The sequence below is a fragment of the Ailuropoda melanoleuca genome, chromosome 4 (genome assembly GCF_002007445.2).
Source record: "Ailuropoda melanoleuca isolate Jingjing chromosome 4, ASM200744v2, whole genome shotgun sequence".
NCBI classification, from domain to species: domain Eukaryota; kingdom Metazoa; phylum Chordata; class Mammalia; order Carnivora; family Ursidae; genus Ailuropoda; species Ailuropoda melanoleuca.
In genome coordinates this window covers 55,707,654-55,726,282 of record NC_048221.1, presented here as the reverse complement: position 1 = coordinate 55,726,282, position 18,629 = coordinate 55,707,654, and the positions used below count along the sequence as shown (strand labels likewise).

Below are 18,629 nucleotides of genomic sequence, written 5' to 3'. Positions count from 1 at the left end.
AGGCTCGTCTGGGGCATCTTGGCTATGTGAGCAGTTTTGCATTCTGAATTCAGGCTTATCTCCTCTTCTTCTTGCTGTTTTGTTTGGGCATGTGTGATTTCTGCATCCCCTGTAATTTCAATTTTACACAAATTAGCACTCCTGATTCGTATGTAATCATTAGTTCTTTTGGTCTGAATTCAGTAAAGCAAGATCTATTCTTGATGTTCTTGGTCAGAATTTATGTTTTTAAAAGCTCTGGGGTTTGTTGCTTTGCCAGTACTAAAAAGTTGTAATTTGCGGGTCCCAGCTGCAGGACCTTAGGCAGCTGCATTCGTCATTTTGGCTTTTTTTCTCTCCAGGTGCAGCATGCTTGTGTGTGCGTGCGTGCATGCCTGCATATGTGTGTGTGTCTGTGTGTGTGATTGCTTCTCTTGATAGCATCTTACAAATTAGAATAGTTCCACCAGTGTGTTAGAGATGTTCTCCAGTGAAGTTTCCTGGAGAAAGCCTCAGCAAATGGCTTTGCTGCTGTTGTGCCTGAGCATCAGATGGCTTCCCTCAGCCAAGGTACTTGCCGCAGGAGCTCAAGACCTTATTACATCTGCCACTTGCTGGAAAATGTTCTGCCCGTGAGCCCACTGACTGGTGCTCTGAGTTCTTTCACATATAAACCATACCCAAATGCACTGTCTACAATTTTGGTCTCCTTAATAGGAATCGCGATTTGCTCAGCAGTGTGAGTGGAGAACTTTTCTGTGTTTGATAAACCTCCCCTGAAGTCTTTATTTTTTTTAAGGTTTATTTATTTATTTGGAGAGAGAGAAAGAGCAAGGAGAGGGGGAGAGGGAGAGAATCTCAAACAGACTTCCTGCTGAGCATGGAGCCTGACACGGGGCTTCCTTCTCACGACCCTGAGATCATGACCTGAGCAGGAACCAAAAGTTGGAGGCTTAACCAGCTGAGCCACCCAGGTGCCCTACCCCCAAAGTCTTATGATTTTCTTATTACACCTAATTTATCACCAGATTTTAAAGAGATTTATCTGTATTGAATCTTTCTGGATAATTTAACTTAGTTTTCATAGAAATAGATATTATCACACTGTTTTATGATACTAAATTGAATTAAAGTAACACAGCTGGCATTACCAAGTTCATGCCATAACGATTGTGCCTCCTCTTCAGCTTAAGAAAGTCAATTGGTAAAGGCAAGCGTGCGGGGTGTACTGGACTCTCAAGCGTGGCTGCGAGCCTCAAGGCATCTCCTGGGCATGGGCATTTAGCTACACCAGGCTTTTAGGCACAGGTTTTATGGAGCAAAGGGAGTGGAGACCATCGGCCAGTGGCTGTCCTTGTAGTGGCTGGTGTGGGGGGGGGGCCTGTCCTATGCCTTTTTGTGGCAAATGATACTCGTCTTCCATTTAGATAATAATATAGAATCATGTTTTTCAATAAGTGGTTTTAAGTAAGAATGTAAGTTGTTTTAAAGGAAAAACCTTGAGAAATAATAGCTTTCTTAGGTGGTACGCTGATTTGACAAACCTTGTGAAGAGGGTATGGGACCAGTGACCTATGTGAAGGTAACACTGAAATAGAGGCAGGAGGGGATGGAGCAGCAGCAACCCATCCCTGTCCCTGTGGGTAGGGGCACTGGGCTCCATCTTCTGTTCTTACGTTTCAAAAGAGCAGTGGTGACATCTGACACAGTAGTCATTACCAGGGGAGGGAGCCTTTTGGCTTTTGTGGAGGTCATCCTCGGGATGTCCAGCATAGTGGGAAGGATGGAGCTCTGAGCTCCCTGATTCTGCCATTTACTTCACTTGTGGCCCGTTAGCAGCCATTTAACCTCTCTGTGCCTCAGTTTCCCCATCTCTAAAATGCCAGTTTTATCCCTCACATCATTACCATGAGAATTAAATGGGGTGATGGGAGCATTCAGCCAAGTGCCATTCGCATAGTGTTGAGCTAATGTTATGGGAATGTTAACAACTGTTCTTCCTACCTCCAAGGGTTGTTTTAAGGATCCAATAAGTTTATGTCTTTATTTGAAAGTGAGAGCAAACTATAAGAATATTGAGTAATGTCATTATAGCTATCATCATCTTTCTTTTGTTGGTTTGAGAACTAAAATTACTAAAGGGCAAGGGTTTTGTTAATCTGTTTATAGGACTTATATGTTATGTTGCCTCATCTTTGAGGATCAGCCACTTTCCAAATTCTCATGGATTTGAGAAGAGGCACACAATCCTGTCTCTAACTGTCTTGATATTCTCAGGTGGATGGTAAACCCAGAGTTGGCTTTTAATCACAGCCCCACCACTCATTGGCTGTGTGACCTGTAGCAAATGACAGTAATAACAGCCACCTCATGGAGTTGGTGAGATGAGGAGTGCAAAGCCTGAAGCACAGGTGCTGGTACCGCTGGTACTTGACCCCGTCCCTTTCCCTCACTCCCACTGTGTTGGACGTTGGACTGCATACAGAGAGGCACTTCAGAGCAATTTTTAGAGTCTGGGGAAGGTAAGGGTGCACCTGCTGGAGGAAGCAAAGACCAGAACTGGAAGTGGTGTGGAAGTGTTCCCTGAAAGTATACTTAGTAAATAAATAGATGGAAGATGTTCGACATTGTATGGCTTATTAAGGAAATACAAATTAAAATGAGGTATGTATAAAAAATAAGGAGCTTTTGATGTATGTTTAGTGAACTAGACATCACAGATAATCATTGTGGTAGTGAAAAAGGTAGCAAACCTTTCAATGTATGTTTTTTCTTTTTAATTGAGATATAATTCACATACCATAAAATTCACCCTTTTAATGTGTACGGAATTATGCAAACATCACCACTCTCTGATTTCAAAAACCCTGTACCCATTTAGCAGCTGTTTCGTATTCTCTCAGCCCTGGGAACCACCAATCTGTTTTCTATCTCTATGGATTTGCCTATCCTGGATATTTCATATAAATCACAGAATATGTGATCTCTTGCATCTGGCTTTTTTCACTTACCATTGATAGACATTTGAGCTGTTTCCACCTTTCGGTTTTTGTGAATAGTGCTGTTATGAACATACATTTACATGTATTTGTTTGAGTACCTATTTTCCACTTTTTTGGGTTTATACTTAGGAAATTCCTGGGCCGTATGTTAATTCTGTGTTCTTCATTTTTGAAGCTTTTTTTTTTTTTTTCCGCTGGAAACAGAAGTCTTGGTTGACTTTTTTTTTTTTTTTAACTTTCAGCACTTTGAATATGTCATCCCATTACCTTCTATCTGCCATGGTTTCTTCCTTTTTTTTTTTTTACTTTTTTTTTTACTTGTTCAATTATTCATTTATTTAATAAATATTTATCAAGTGTCTGCTATACAATAGGTTTTTTTGCCTTTTTTTTTCCACATATTTGGGATTGGCTGCCATGGTTTCTGAAGAGATCAGCTGTTACTCTGATTGAAGATGCCTTGTGCTGAATGAGCTACTTTGCTCTTGCTGCTTTCTCCTTGTCTTTGGCCACTGGCAGTTTGATTATGATGTGTCTAGGTCACGTCTCTGAGTTTTTCCTACTTGGAATTTGCTAAGCTTTTTTTTTTTTTTTTTTTTTTAAAGATTTTATTTATTTATTCGACAGAGATAGAGACAGCCAGCAAGAGAGGGAACACAAGCAGGGGGAGTGGGAGAGGAAGAAGCAGGCTCATAGCGGAGAAGCCTGATGTGGGGCTCCATCCCACAACGCCGGGATCACGCCCTGAGCCGAAGGCAGACGCTTAACCGCTGTGCCACCCAGGCGCCCCTGCTAAGCTTTTTAGATGTCCTTCAGAAACTTCAGGTTTTGCTGCCCCATATCGCCTTTGTTTCTGGACTTCTCAGTATGCACCTGTTGATATACTTGATGATGTCTCACATATCTTTGAGGCTGTGTTCATTTCTCTTCTCTCTTTTTTCTTTGTTTTCCTCAGGTTGCATAATCCTGATTGATCTATTTTCAAGTTTGTTGATTCTTCTGCCTGCTCAAATCTGCTGTTAAGCTCCTCTAGCAAATTTTTAATTTTAGTTATTGTATTTTTCAACTCCCAAATTTCTGTTTTGTTTTGTTTTTATATATAATTTCTAACTCTTTTTTGATATTTCCAATTTGATGACACATTATCTTCATTCTTTCCTTTAGCTCTTTAGACATGGTTTATTTCTTGAACAAATTTAAAATAGCTGATTTAAGAATTTTGTCTAGTAGGGATTTCTCAGGAATTATTAACTCCGTTTTTTCTTGTGGATGGACCGTACTTTTGTTTCTTTGTTGTATTGTGATTCTTTGGTGAAAATTGCACATACAGAATAATATAATGTGGCAGTTCTGGACATCAGATTCTCTTCTTCACCCACACTTTCATAGTTTGTTGTTAATTTGGTTAGTGACTTTTGTGAAGTAATTCTGAAAGTCATGTGTGACCACTGAAGCCTCTGTTCGGTTAGCTTAGTGGCCAGCTGATGATTAGAGCTTAGAATCAGTAGGTCTCCCAATCTTTGCTGAGGATCTCTGTGTGCATGTTGGGGCATGCTTTCAGTGCTCAGGCAGGAAATTGACAACTCAGCCTTGGCCTTCACTTCCTGTTTGCATAGAATCTCAAGGTCAGCCAGAGGTAAGAACTTAGGGCCTTCTCCTGTCTTTCCTGACCATGCCCAGTGCTTTTGCCTGCAAATAGCCTTCTAGATTCCCAAGAAATCTCCAAACCTCACATGGAAGGTTTCCAAAGCTCCCACATAAGCTCCCAGCTCTTCCTTCTAAGTTGTTTGGTCAGCCAGTTTACCCAAACTATTATCCTCCCTTAGGCAGCTGTGATATTAAACAATTGCCTCTGATTGTTTTCAACAAATGCCCTTGAGGAAAAATAAAGATAGCTTTGCAGAATCTTCCAGTAAGGAAGGAAAGGAAAAATAATGACAGTTCTGTAGGAAAGGGGCTTTGATGGAACCCAGACCCATTCTGCCCCCTCAGTGGCTGTCAGGCTGCTGGCTTCCATTCTGATTGCAGATGCTGGTTATTAGGGCTACTGCAGAGCTTAGGAGGAGTAGATGGGAATAAGGCAAGTTAAAATGCCACAAAGCTTTTATTCTTACCAAGATTCAACCATTTTTTTCTTGAATAAATATTCCACAGATTGCTGCAAACTTTTGGTTAATTTCTAGAGTTCTGAAAAAGTTGCTTCTGATGATTTTTTGAAGTGTTCTTATTGGTTTTACGGAGGAGAGGCTTTCTGATTATCCTTATTCTACCACTTTGCTGATTTTTCAGTGTATGCTGAGTCTTAGACTTATACCCCATGAATTAATCCCAAAGCAAGGGGGAAAAAAGCCAGTCTTGTCCACCAACATGTTTACCAGTGTTATTTATAATAGTGAAAAATTCAGAATATTCTAAATGAGTAACATTAGTGGGGGAAAGCATGTAAATTCTGGGTCACACTATTATGCAGCTGTACAAATGAAAGAGGCGGCCTGGGCAGTAGGATTATAACATGGAAGCTGTGACCCTTGGTTCTAGAGTCAAATGGGCTGGATTAGAGTTTGGCTCTGAGATTTATAGTAAATGACTTGTAGCAAATTAATTCGCCTCTCTAAGCCTCAATTTCTCATCTATAAAATGGTGACAGTTCCATAGTGGTGCTGAGGGCTTTCACAGAAGGTGTCCAGGTGATATACTTCCTCAGCCATTGCTGGCACCTAGAGGATTAATATAGAACCCATAGTCCCGCCATCGTAGTGCTCTTTCTTCTAACCTTGGTTTTTCCATGCATTGCCAAGGGATCTTTTTTTATTTTGGTTATAACATACATAAAATTTCACATCCTTGTAGTTTATTTGCATTAAATTACTGTTGTTGCTATCATTCACCAGAAAATTCTTTGTGATATATTATAAGATTATGGGTTGTATATTTTCTCTTTTCCATTTTATTTTTTTTATCATTGGAAAAGATAAATGTATACTCATAGTAAAATTTCTTCTTGGGGCTCTTGGGTGGCTCAGTCGGCTAAGCAACCGACTCTTGATTTTGGCTCAGGTCATGATCTCAGGGTCCTGGGATCAAGCCCTGCATCTGGCTCCGTGATCAGTGAGGAGTCTACTTGAGGATTTTCTCTCCCTCTGCCCCACCCCCCCGCTTGTGGTCTCTCTAAAAATAAGTCAATCTTGAAGAAGAAGAAGAAGAAGAGGAGGAAGAATCTCTTCTTAAAGAAGAAGGAGCTCTTCAGGAGGGTCCAGACAGGAATACCCTCTGTTAGACACTGGGATGGTGGAAGTATGTTTCCAGGTGCCTCTTCAGGGACTTTTTTTTTTTTTTAAAGATTTTATTTATTTATTTGACACACCGAGAGAGAAAGAGAGCACAAGCAAGGGGAGCAGCAGGCAGAGGGAGAGGGAGAAGCAGGCTCCCCACTGAGCAGGGAGCCTGATCCCAGGACCCTGGGATCATGACCTGAGCTGAAGGCAGACGTTTAACAACTGAGCCACCTAGGTGCCCCTTCAGGGACTTTTTGATAAATCAGTATTTCCTGAGTCTCTGCAGGAGGCTGGGATGTATTTACTGGTCTTCTTCAAGGGGGTCTTTATTCAGAGTCCAGGAGGCTAGGGTTCACTGCTGCCTCCTCAGAGTTGATTGTGAGAGTGGAGGTTAAAACCTAGGAGCAACCTCAGGGTTTCCCTGTGGGGCCTCTGTTCCTCTTCTACTCATCCATGCTGATGATCTCTCTAACTTGGCGGGGCTTGTTTTTCCATTTCAGGTTCCGAGGTGCACCGATTATACCCGTGGCAGCCAAGCCTGGGGGGCCAGAGGCCCCTGAAACAGAAGCTCCACAGGGCATCTCAGAGCTCATTGAGGTACTGTCAGCTTAAATCCAGGCTGGCCTCTGGCCCCAGCCCCACTCAGGCCCCTCGTATCCTGCTCAGTCTGAGAGGGAGAGAAGGGGGAGGCACCCCAGCAAGAAGACTCTGAGCTGTTCCTTTAACTACCACCACCCCCTCCCCCAGGCACATACGTACCTTAGTGTCCCTCCAAGAGTTAAACCAAAACAGAAGCAGAGGCTTCACCGTCTAGCCCAAGGTCCTGCCGAGCTGTCCACACCCTATAAGTCATTCTTTTTCCTTTCTCTTGTCAAACACCCCTACTCAGACAGAGCAGCTCCTGCGTCCTGGGGCTCTGGGCCATGTCTTCCATTCCAGGCCTTCAGACTGTGCCAGTCCCCCAGTGTGTCCCACTAGCTGATGAAGATGGGCCCAGCAGCAGGGCAGTGCAGCTCAGGTCCTCGTGGTCTCCACTAAATAATAGCGCTTCTGAGGCACGGGCTCTTCCTCCAGGCTCAGTGGTAGTAGATGTAGGGAGGCAGCCCAACCACCACAGGGTGTCCAGGGCAGCCAGAGAGCAGGGTGGGGGTGGTGCGGTATTGGTGATGCTGCCGCGAGGGTGGCAGTGACAATGGAGACCACAGTGGCCCTCGCTTGGTAGGGTGGAGTGGTAATTCTGGGACTGGACACTGGGCCCACCACCTGCTCTCTGTGTGGCCTTAGGCGTGTGACCCACGCTCTCTTGCCTCTGTTCCCTCAGTTGTAAAGCAGGGAAAAGAACACTAGCTGTGGAGTTGGCATGCAGGTTAGATGAGGTTAATATGTGTCCTGTGCTCAGAACAGTGCCATATCCGAGTTTACTGTGACAGCAACAGTGCTTATCACATACCAGGAGCTGTACTCTCCTTTACATACCTTTCACAATGATCATGAACTTTCACAATGGCACTGGGAGGCTTACATGATTTATCCCCGTTTTACCAGGGAAGAGTCTGAGGTTCAGAGAAGTTAAGTAATTTGCCCAAGGTCTCACAGCAAGTATGTCCCCGATAAGTTGTTGGGGTGTTTTTGGGGTCCCCCTGCACCTGAACCCACAGAGCCGAGAACAGATGTCTTTATGTGCACTGCCACCATCTCTGTGATTATATGGTGCTGCTCTGACATAGCAAAGCAAACCTTTTCTGGCTGAGGCTTTTGTTACTATTTCATCTGCTTCAGAGAGCATTGGTTTGGGAGCCTTGGACAGTTGTTTTTATTAAAGCAAAATTCACAAATGCTGCTATGAGAGGTGTTTGTGTATTCCTTTAAGAAGCCTCTGCATAAATCCCAGGCCAAGACTGTTTTGAATTTTTAGTCTTTTTTCCAGAAGAATTGTTATCACAAGGCTGAGAGTTTGAAACATTCACTACCAAATACGTTTTTGACAGTCTTTTCCTAACGAAATCCGAAAGCAGCAAAATAAAAGGAATAATGCAGCCTTTATGTTCATTTGTTTATTGGGAATTAGCTCTAACATCTCCAAGCGCATAGAAAGCATGAGGAAAATGGGCTGGCGGAGGTTGAAGCGTGGGGGAAGTGTCAACAGAGAAGAAGCAGCACTGCAGACTGAGGGGGCAACACTGGCCCTTGGCAGACATTAGGTGGTCCCGTCTCTGCCTGGGCTTGGAACAGTGGCCTTACCCCCTCCCGCCCTGCCATACACGGCAGCAGCCCTCCTTACCCAGGTCCTTTGGTCACTTGTCCTTCTCTTAGGCACCGTGCCAGCTGCTGGAGATTGGAAGGACTCACAGCCCTAGGAGAGAGACAAATAAACAAATGCTCACAATAGTGTGTTAATGGGTGATGGGGGCAGGGAGTGCAGCTGTACAGAAGGGGCAAAAAGCCTTCCCAGAGGCGGTGCCTCCCCGGAAAAGGGGAAGCGAAGCTGGCTGGTGAGCTTCCAGGGGATGCCAGTGGCTAGTGCCTGCTGTGAGCGGGCATGTGGTGGGGGAGGAGGCCGCCATGGTACCTACGGGCTAGACGATGACACATCTTAAATCCTGTAGGCTCAGAAGGCTGAGAAGGCTTGTGAGGTCTAATCGATGTGCCCCAGGCTGTCCTGCAGCAGACTGCCTCTGCTGCGGTGTGGAGGAGGGCCCCCAGGGCCAGCCTTTTGGGAGGCTGCTGGTTATCCCAACGAGAGGAGACAGGAGACTTCTCCAGGTGCCCTTTTCCTTTGTACTGAGAGGAGCCGAAGGCATGGCGGAAGTCTGGAGTGCTGTCAGGGAGCCGTCCGCCTCCGAGCTGGGCCAGCTTGCCCAGGGACTGGCCGCACCCTCTGCCCTGCTCCACCCTGCCCTGTTCAGCTCCCCTCCCAGGCAGTATGTGACACCAGCATGTGGCGTCTCTTTTCTAGCTCCTGACATCCCAGATTTCCATCCCGACAAGAGACCCCTCGGGACCTCTCCTCATGTCTGTGGACCACTGTTTCTCCATCAAAGGCCAAGGCACTGTGATGACAGGGACCATCCTCTCAGGCTCCATCAGCCTTGGCGACAGTGTGGAGATTCCTGCCCTCAAGGTCAGTCTTACCTTGTCCTTCCTTTTTGTTTGTCTCTCTAGTGGCGAGGGAGAGGGATGGCCCCTTTGCCTCTCCCGTGGCTGAGCCTGCTGGGCCAGCTCCCCAGGGATGGCCCTCTGGCTCTGCTCTGCTCCCTCTGCTTCCTCTGCTCTCCCACCCTGCCTGGATTCTAGAACCACCACTCTCCCTAGTTCTCATAACCATACCCATGTGTTGGAGGCCTATGATATGCTTTGATGAGCCTCCCGACTACGTGTTCTTTGTAGATGAAGAAACCGAAGCTCTAGAAGGTGTGGTGGGCTCAGGATCACATGGTCAGCAAGTGAGGGTGCAGGTGTACACCCTCCCATACATCAGGGTGGCAAGTACACATAGACTTCTTTCTGGGTACTTTTTGCCTCACCACAAGAATTTCAAATTAAACACAATTACAATCTTGTGTCGCTCAGAGTCATGCAATTTGGAGGATATCCAGGTAAGTTTATACTCATAGGGACCACTAGTAGATACCATCTTATCCCTTGGAAGACCTGTGGGCAGCTGCATCTTCCCTCTTGCCCCCACCTCTGGTAACTACTGGCCTGGCTATGATCTGAAAGCTGATGTTCAGTGGCCTTGATAGTTTCCATCTTCAGTGGGCTTTTCTTATGGTTTTAGTTTACTGGAGAAGAAACACTTAGAGCCTCCTTGACCACCTTTCTCTTCAGGGGGAATAAAGGGTGGGGAACAAGGGCTAGTTAGAACCAGGCAGATCCTATGAAGATATCTGGTGTCCAGGATGGTTGTCTAGTTCTCAAAGGAACCTGGAATGCAGGGACATGGAGGCATGCACTTGGCCCCGTGTACTAAGCCAGGGGCAACACCGGCTTCTGGATGCACTCAGAGCCCTAGGTCAGTGAACTCAGTTTGCCTGCTAACTGGGAGTTCTCCCTGGAGGGCTGTGTTGAGACAGATTCTAAGGTTCCCTGGCTCACTAGATGTATTAGGGTCCTCCTCAAAAACAGAACCAAGAAGACGTGTGTGTGTGTGTGTGTGTGTGTGTGTGTGTGTGTGTGTGTATGGAGAGAAAGGGGTGTATTTTAAGGAATTGGCTCACTTGATTATCAGGCCCAGCAGGTCCAAAATCCACAGAATAGGCCAGCAAGATGGAGACCTGGGGAAGAGCTGCAGTTCAGGTCTAAAGGTTATTGGCTGGCAGAATTTCTTCTTCTTTGAAGGAGGTCAGTCTTCCTGTTCAGGCCTTTAACTGATTGGACAGGGTCCACCTGCAATATGGAGGGTAATCTGCTTTACTCAGTCTGCTCCTCTTCATGTTCCTCTTATCCAAAAAATACCCTCACAGAAATATCCAGAGTAGTGCTTGACCAAACATGTCAGTACAGTGGCTCAGCCTAGCTGACACATAAAATACAGCATTGCACTGTGGGGGGAGAACCACGATGACAGTGGCTGCCCTGAACAAGGGCAGGGCAAGGGGCAACCTTGTGTTGGCCATTCCTGGTCTAGAATAGCCTGGGAGGATGTAGGAAAGGCATTTCAGGGATGAGAGGAATGACCAGGGCTTCTCCAGGTAAAGGAGCTCTTGGTTCCTTCTGCACGGCTGGAGTTATTAGGGAAGAGTCTCCTGACCAGGGAGGACCAACCACAAGAAAAGCTTCCCTATAGGCATGGGACTGGCCAGGTTCCAGGGCTCCCTGGGGTGGCAGCAGGAGTTGAAGGACGAGGCCCTGCCCTTCCGAGTCCCAGGGCCTCCCCTGACTTAGGACCCGAGTCCTGGGGTCATAATCCCCTCCTGTACTGGCTGTTGCATATCCTCCTCTGAAGACCATTAGTCCTGGATAAACACCACTGAAATCAAATCCGTGTTGCGCCAGGGACTAAAAGTGTAAATCTTAAAAAAATAAAGCACAAAATTATGAAAATAAACCAAACTTACATTTAACAAAGTTAAGATTATTATAGTGCTGCATGTTAATTCTTAGCTGGAACATTGAATGTATCAAATGGTAAATTTCTTTGCCTTCTGGGTGCTCCCTGAGGCAGACCCCGAGGGGCCATCCTTCTGCCTTGGGAGAAGACATGTTTGCAGCCTGGGAGAGCAGCTGGGAGTGGGAAGGTGATGTCAGAAGAGGTCACTGTGGGACATAGACTTTGAAGTGTAGTACCTGGGGGAGGAAAAGGTGTTTGATGATAAGATCAGTGACCGCCAAGCTTGACGAAAGTATGGGATGGGGGAGGGCTGAGGCAGAAAGAATCAGCCACATTAAGCAGACAGGGATGTTTGAGAGAGGACATGTTCTGAGGTCTTTGGCTACTCTTTTCATCCTTATAAAGATGGAACTTGCCTATCAGAGTCCCATTACTGATCTGTAGTACTTGGGCACATGGAAGGTGCTTGGCAAATATAAATTTAATTCTTCTCTTGCTTTTGTTCACCCATTTCCCCCAGCCTACCTTTTACCTCTCTAGTGCTGTGTTATTCTCTAATTTACTAGTCAGGGAAAGCATAACTTGTAAGTGGTGAACTTGAATATGTGACTGAGGAATTTTCAATCAAAGTGCAGAAAGTGCAGCCTGCTTTCTCCTTTGCTGTTTATAGGAGTGAATTGAAGGTAGAACTGTTAGCAAAAAAGGTACCTGCACTTGATGATTTGGGAGATTCTCAGCCTTTCCAGCTTCTAAGCGATGCTGAAAGTAGGACAGTCACTTTGAGAAAGCATGCTGTGGAGGAAAGCCAACAGTGGTGAGGCTGGACAGCCTTTGCTCTGGAGATCAGGGATGTAACTCGTGGATCCAATCAAACATCTCAGCAGAAGCCAGGACTAGAGACGGGCTTCTCCAGGAAGTATCTGTGGAGAACCCTCTTATTTAATGGTGAAGATCCCATTGAGATACATGAGAGACCCAAGAGTTTTTTGAGAATGTTGTATCAGCAAAAACACTGCCAGCCTGGACTGAAAAGGACAGACCTGACGAAATGTTTAAAAAAAAAAAAAAAAAAGCAGTTGGACTTCCAGTATTCTAATTGTAGGAAATAGACTGAGAATTTCTCAGCTAACTCATGTTCTCATTCAAGAAAAAGGAAGAATGACCCCAGGGGCAGAGCTGTGGACACAAAGGCAGAGGCCAGAGAGGTAGGGGCTAGTGCAGCCTGTGGGCCCAGAAGGTGGAAGACCAAGCCACAGAGGGTCATTTTCAGGCCAGGAAAGCTAATGGAAGTTGCTCTGTTGGATTTCAAATTTGCTTGGGTCCAGTGACCTCTCTGTCCCCTTCATTTTTTCCCTGTGCCTATATTTTATTTTTTTTTAAGATTTTATTTATTTATTAGAGAGAGAGCACAAGCAGGAGGGAGAGGCAGAAGGAGAGGGAGGGAGAAGCAGGCTCCCAGCTGAGCAGGGAGCCCAATGTGGGGCTCGATCCCAGGACCCTGGAATCATGACCTGAGCCAAAGGCAGATGCTTAACTGACTGAGCCACCCAGATGCCCCCCCCGTGCCTATATTTTAAAGCAAAAAACTTGTCTTTTAGTTTCACACATCCACAGATGGAAAGGCATTTGGCCCCAGGATGGGTCCTATCCATGCCTGATTAGATGGGTTAGATGATATTTTTGAGCTGATGATGCTTAAATGAGATTTTGGACTTAGAGTATGCTATAATGGGGTGAGAAATTGGGGATGTTGGGATGGGGTGAAAGTATTTTGCACATGGAATGGATGTGAATGAAGTTTTGGGGACTAGAGGGTGGACTGTAGTGGGTAGAATTATGGCTGACAAAAGCCATCTCAACCTAGATGCTCAGAAATGTCGTTCTTTGGAATAAGAGTCTTTGTAGATGTAATTAAGGTAAGGATCTCAAAATGAGGTCATCCCAGTTAGGGTGGGCTCTTTATTCAGTGGTGTGTGTCAGTGACACAGATTCACAGAGGGAAGGGCATATGTGGCCCCAAGCCAAGGAATGCCAGTGGCTGCCTGAAGCCACCAGATGCTAGGTGAGAGGTAGGGAAGGAATTCTTTCTTAGAGACTCCGGAGGGGACCAACCATGCTGACACATTGATTTTGGACTTCTGGCCAGCGGAACTGCAAGAGAATAAATTTCTGTTGTTTAATGCTACCAAGTTTGGTAATCGGTTAGGGCAGCCCTAGGAAATGAATGCAGATTTTGGATGGAAAGGACTGAAGTCAGAACGCACTTCAAGTCCTTTGCAGTTGTGGGCAGGCCTCTTCACTCCTCTGAGCTTTGATTTTGTCTCAAGGGATGGCAGGGGTGCTGTGAGGGTGATGTGAGCTACGCGCACATTGGCAGTACAGGTTAATGGTAGAGTCAGGACTGCTGTGTACTGATGGCCAGCTCTGTTCCTTCCTTTCTTTCCTGTAACTCTCACCCAACAGGAGAGAAAACCTAAGCCCAGGTCTGTTAAGCAACGAGATTGCAGAGCCAGCATTTGAAGTCATTCCTCTGACTCCAAAGACCAGGCTGTGTCTACTATATCCACTACCCCCGGAGCCCCCAAAGAGACGCCAGGGCCGGTTGTGTTTCCTCTCTGGGGCAGGACCCTCCAACCTCCAGAGCAGCTTTGTAGGTGAGCTGGGCACTCCACTGAGGCCTCTCCTGGGCCATGGAGCCTATAAAAACACATTTCAGAAGCTCCTGAGGTCCAGAGCCCCTGACCTCCTCTTGCCCCCACTTTCCACTAACCATAATTGGTGGCCGGTGCCTGTTGGCACTGGGGACATTGCAGGGTGGGGGCTTTAGACTAGATGGCCCTCCTCCCAAACCTGGTGACATCCCTGTCAGATTTCACTAATCAACTTGGACACATCTGACCGCTTGAACTCCCTCAGAGGCAGGGCACAGCCATTCCAAATAAACAGTCACATTCCCCTCCTGGCCAGGGCTGGCCCGCCGGAGCCAGTCAGACCCTGGCCCCTGTCTCTGCTGCCTGTGTCCGTTCCCAGCTGGGGCCCATTAGCCGATAGAGGAAATGTTGGAGGAATGGGAGTGGAGGAGGAAAACCAAATCCCATTTAGATCCCAGAATGGCGTAAACACCAGACATCCTGAGATTCGCCAGCCTCCTTCTCAGGCTTTTGGTTCTCCCGATCCTCAGCCCAAGAAATCCCTCCGGTCACATCTGATCTTAGGATTTCAGGGTAGTGATGTTTCCAATAGCAATTGGCTATTGGGGTTGTCACGTCAGAAACTGTCAGAGCCACAGACCATGGAGGAAGAGAGATAGGTCTGAGAGTTTAGAAGCAAATTCTCGGCTTCTCTGTATCTCACTAATTCATACCAAACCGAAGTCTCTCCTTGGTCCAAGGCCTCCAGAAGAGGGACACTGGTGTGCTGACCACTAGGGATGGCGGATGGAAGGTTCCCAGCTCCGTGGAGGCACACGGTTTTGGCTGATAACTCTTGTCTACTATATCATTGCCATTCAGTATCCCTTTCCTGTGGAATTTCTCTTGTGGGGTACAGAAGTAGTAAGTGGCAGGGCACCTCCCAGATTATAAGGGAACTGTTCTTTTCAGGGCTGCTAAATGCATTCTTGAAATGGAAATATGCTTCTCAGCCCGCACTGTCCACTGTGAATCCATGTTCGTTCCTGATGATGGTGACAAACATTAATAGGTATACATAGATGCCTATTGAGTTGGTAGAACTGTTAGAGAAAAGTTCAGAATTGATAGCATATTCCTCCAAATCAGGTCCATATTCAGATCTATTTTTTTCTGTATAAAAATCCCCAGAAAGGAAAAAAAAAGTCTTAAATACCACTAGGCGTTGTTACTCTTGCCTTTGCCTCCCCCTTGGGCGCTGATCACAAGGCGAGAGAAGGCTGTGACATCTGAAAAAATGCATTTTCTCGCCCCAACAAGCCCACAGCTATACCTCTGCCTGTCCCGCCCTTCCCCCATTCCTAGCAGCCCTTCTCCTCTTAGCTTTGTTTCTCACCTAGAAGCCTTGGTGGGAGGTGCCCCTACCCTGGAGCACATGACCCCTTTCCTCTTAAACCCCTTTGTGCCTTCCTTTGGGTAGTCAGCTGCTCCCTGCCATGAGTGCCCTGGGTCAGCGCTTAGGCACTGCCTGGCACCGTGTCTGTCTCTGCCTGCGTCTCCTACCACACTCATCTCCTGGAGGGCAGGCTGGGTCATCTCATCTCTCTGCCCTTTGCACCCGTCCTAGACTAGGCTCAGAGGAGGCCCCAGAAACTGTTTAATGAACAAAACGGTAGGGAAAACCCAATAAAACAAATAAGCTCTTTGTTTTGTAGTAGGATTTTGATTCCAAATAGATAATGAACGAGCAGAGGTCTGGGTTTGGAGTGGCTGCTCCCCTACCTCATGGGTCCAGAAGGAGAAACCTGGAGCTGGGCAGCTGGCGGCTTATGCTCTGGCTGTCTTCTCTTTGAAGCTGGCATCTTGATGCTGCACAGTGAGTAGCGCCAAAGATATTCCTGTGTCCAGTGCCGGCACATTTGCAGGGAATGGTTATACATCAGGGGCCCAGGGCTACAGACCTGGATTCCTGAGCCACCTGTGCAGATCAGCTCTCAAGACTGAGCTCCCTCTGCTTCTGTGTCTTTTATCAAAATATAAAGTCTGGTTTTCATCCTTAATCATTTCCTGTTTCAGAAGATCTATAAGGAAGGAAAGCTTTCTCTGAATTTGCTGTTTTCGTGGTTATTGGCTTTGGGGTGGAAACTCCTGGGAGTCCATTCTCTGTACCTGGATGTCTCATGTGCCAGGGGCTTGGAGCTGACGAAGCAGAGGGGGATAGGGAAAGGGGAAAGGGGAGTGAAGGAAATGAGCGTTTTGGAAAAGCCTATGCAAGGAGGGCAGAGGCAGGCATTGATCAGGGGGTGCCTATGATCCGATCCCCTTTCACTTGCTGTCCGGCTCTTGCGCTCCAGCCTCCCCTGTCTTCCACTGGGACTGTGGCCCTCCCTGGCTCAGGTGCCTGCTCCCGCCCACTGATGGATGGACAGACAGCAAGGGCTTTACAAAGCCATGCTGTGTGCCGCTTCTCCACTGGTGGGGCCCTCATTTCCAGGATGAAATCTGAAGTGCCCTGTGTGGCAGAGAACAGACTGTAGTCTCACCTTTGTCACCTCTCCAACCTCAGTTGCTCTCTGTGCTCTCACCACCTGCCCCACCCAGACCACCGGTTTGTTCCCTGTATTTATGAGTCCACTTCTGTTTGTCTGCTTTAGATTCTGCACATGAGTGAAATCAAGGGGTTTGCCCTTCTGGGTGCGACTTCACTTCTCTCACTCCAGCCTCAGTTTCTCATCCCAGAGCCACACCAGATCTCTTGTGCTTGGTGTATTAGGCAGGGCCCTGGTGGCAAGTGATGGAAACACAACTCAAACACTCCTTGTGGGACAGAAAAGGGGCAGGTTGGGTTCATTATTGAGAAGCTCGGTGGGGCTGGCGCCTCCCTCCGGACCTGTTCTATGTGAGCCACTCTTCCAGGCCTTGTCCCCAAGTCCATTACACAGAGGCTGCCCCTCCCCTGCCAGTGACTGGTGACCCAGATCTGGCCAGTGAGATGTGAAGGGAAGTTTTCTGGAGGGTTTCTCCTGCTATTGGACATTGAAGCAGGGAGGGCTGTGAACTTTGAAATTGAGGGGGTAAGCACCCCTCTTGTGACTAGTTTGAGGGTGAGGCAAGTGGATAGAGGCAGAGGAAAGAGGAAAACAGCCCAAAGCAGAGCCCTGACGGGGCCCTGCGTCTGCCCTCCCTCAGCACCTGGTGTTGGGAGAGAAACAGCGTTTCCTTACTGTTCAGTCAGGCTTGTCTGCAGTTAGAATGGGATCTGTTCAGCTGGCTGGACCATCAGCTCAGCCCTGTGGCCAGGATGAGTGCAACAATCTGACTGGGTGGGCTGGATTCCACGTCCACCCCTGGGGCTGGGGTGGGGGGTCCTGGGAGGAATGGGAGCCCAAGGAAGTTGGGGTGCTGGTGCTAGAAAATAAGTGTTGTGGAGGCAAAACTGAGAGATATCCACACACTTGGTGTTTGTTCCTGCGTCCTGGTCACAGAGGGGCCAAGCTGGAGTCCCTCCCCCTCACTGTGGGGCAGTTACGTCACTCCTGGGACCTGTTTCTTCGTGAGCTACTCGTGAAGATTCAAGGACATTCCCATACTGTGCTTGTGACAGCGCATGGGAATCACTGTCTTTATTATTATCACGTGCCACTCTGAGTCTTGTCTTTCCTCCATTTACCGTGCCTTTTTACTTGGCCCACAGAGCGCAGTGACTCAGGGGTTGGCTGGCCTAAGCGCAGCATGCCCTGCATACCCTCCCCCCAACCCTGAGCACCACAGCTCTGTGAGACCTTTGCCTCTGCCCCGCCTGCCTTCTGGCGTGGGGATCAGAATCACCATCTGCAGCCAAGTTGTAATATCCTGTTGTCTCCCTAATGAGGCCCCGAGAAGGAAGGACAGGCGACAGGCGAGGACAGAGATTGATCTCAGAGCAGGCAGGGAGCTCAGGAAGGTTTCTCTGTGTAGGTGCTGTTGTCAGAGACGCGTGCTCAGCGTCCTAAAGCTCCAGCAGGCTGCAGGACGCTGCCTCCGTATGCCTTTTTCCTGGGGACTCTCTCCAGCCGGTGCTCACCCCGCAGTCGCGAGCGACTCCTGTGCCATTCTGCATCAGCCCCTGGAGAAGCCTGCGGCTTCCACTCCCTTTCGTTCTTGTGTGTGTGTGTCTTCCTTTATTTCTGAGAATGGTTTTCATCATGCTGATGTGTCCCCCTCCAGAGATGGTGCTGACACCGGCCGCCCACGCTGGGGCCTGATTGCTCAGATGCTGGTGGCTAGATGAAGAAGGTTGCCGTGTCTGGCCTCATTGGGGTCCAGCTTCTCTTAGTTTAGCCTCAGATGGCTTCTAGAAGTATGAGTTCTGAAACACAGCGCGCTCTTGGTCTGGCATGGGGGAGGAGCCCTAGAGCAGGTCGCAGCTGTAGGGTTGTTTGTTGGCTGTCATTGAGTGGTACTGTGTCCCAGGCTTGGGTGTAAGACCTCTTTATGTATTCTTTCTGTGCTCCCAGCAGCTCTGTGGGAGGTGCTGTTGTCCTGTTTTATCGGCATGTGACAGAGACACAAAGATGTAAAAATCTTCTATAAGCTGGGGCACCTGGGTGTCTCAGTTGGTTAAGCATCTGTCTTCAGCTCAGGTCATGATCCCAGGGTCCTGGATTTGAGCCTCACATCAGGCTCCCTGCAGGGAGCCTGCTTCTTCCTCCCC

The 18,629-nt window shown here is 47.6% G+C and overlaps 1 protein-coding gene across 2 annotated transcripts in view; it reads left to right on the top strand.

Moving 5' to 3' along the window:
• Window positions 1-18,629, top strand: part of EEFSEC (eukaryotic elongation factor, selenocysteine-tRNA specific) — a 248,119-nt gene that overhangs the window by 105,130 nt on the left and 124,360 nt on the right. For both annotated transcript variants that reach the window (XM_034658872.1, XM_034658873.1), the window contains exons 3-4: window positions 6,757-6,853; window positions 9,213-9,377. In XM_034658872.1, coding sequence (XP_034514763.1) covers window positions 6,757-6,853; window positions 9,213-9,377 — 262 coding nt within the window. The remainder of the gene's footprint in view (window positions 1-6,756; window positions 6,854-9,212; window positions 9,378-18,629) is intronic.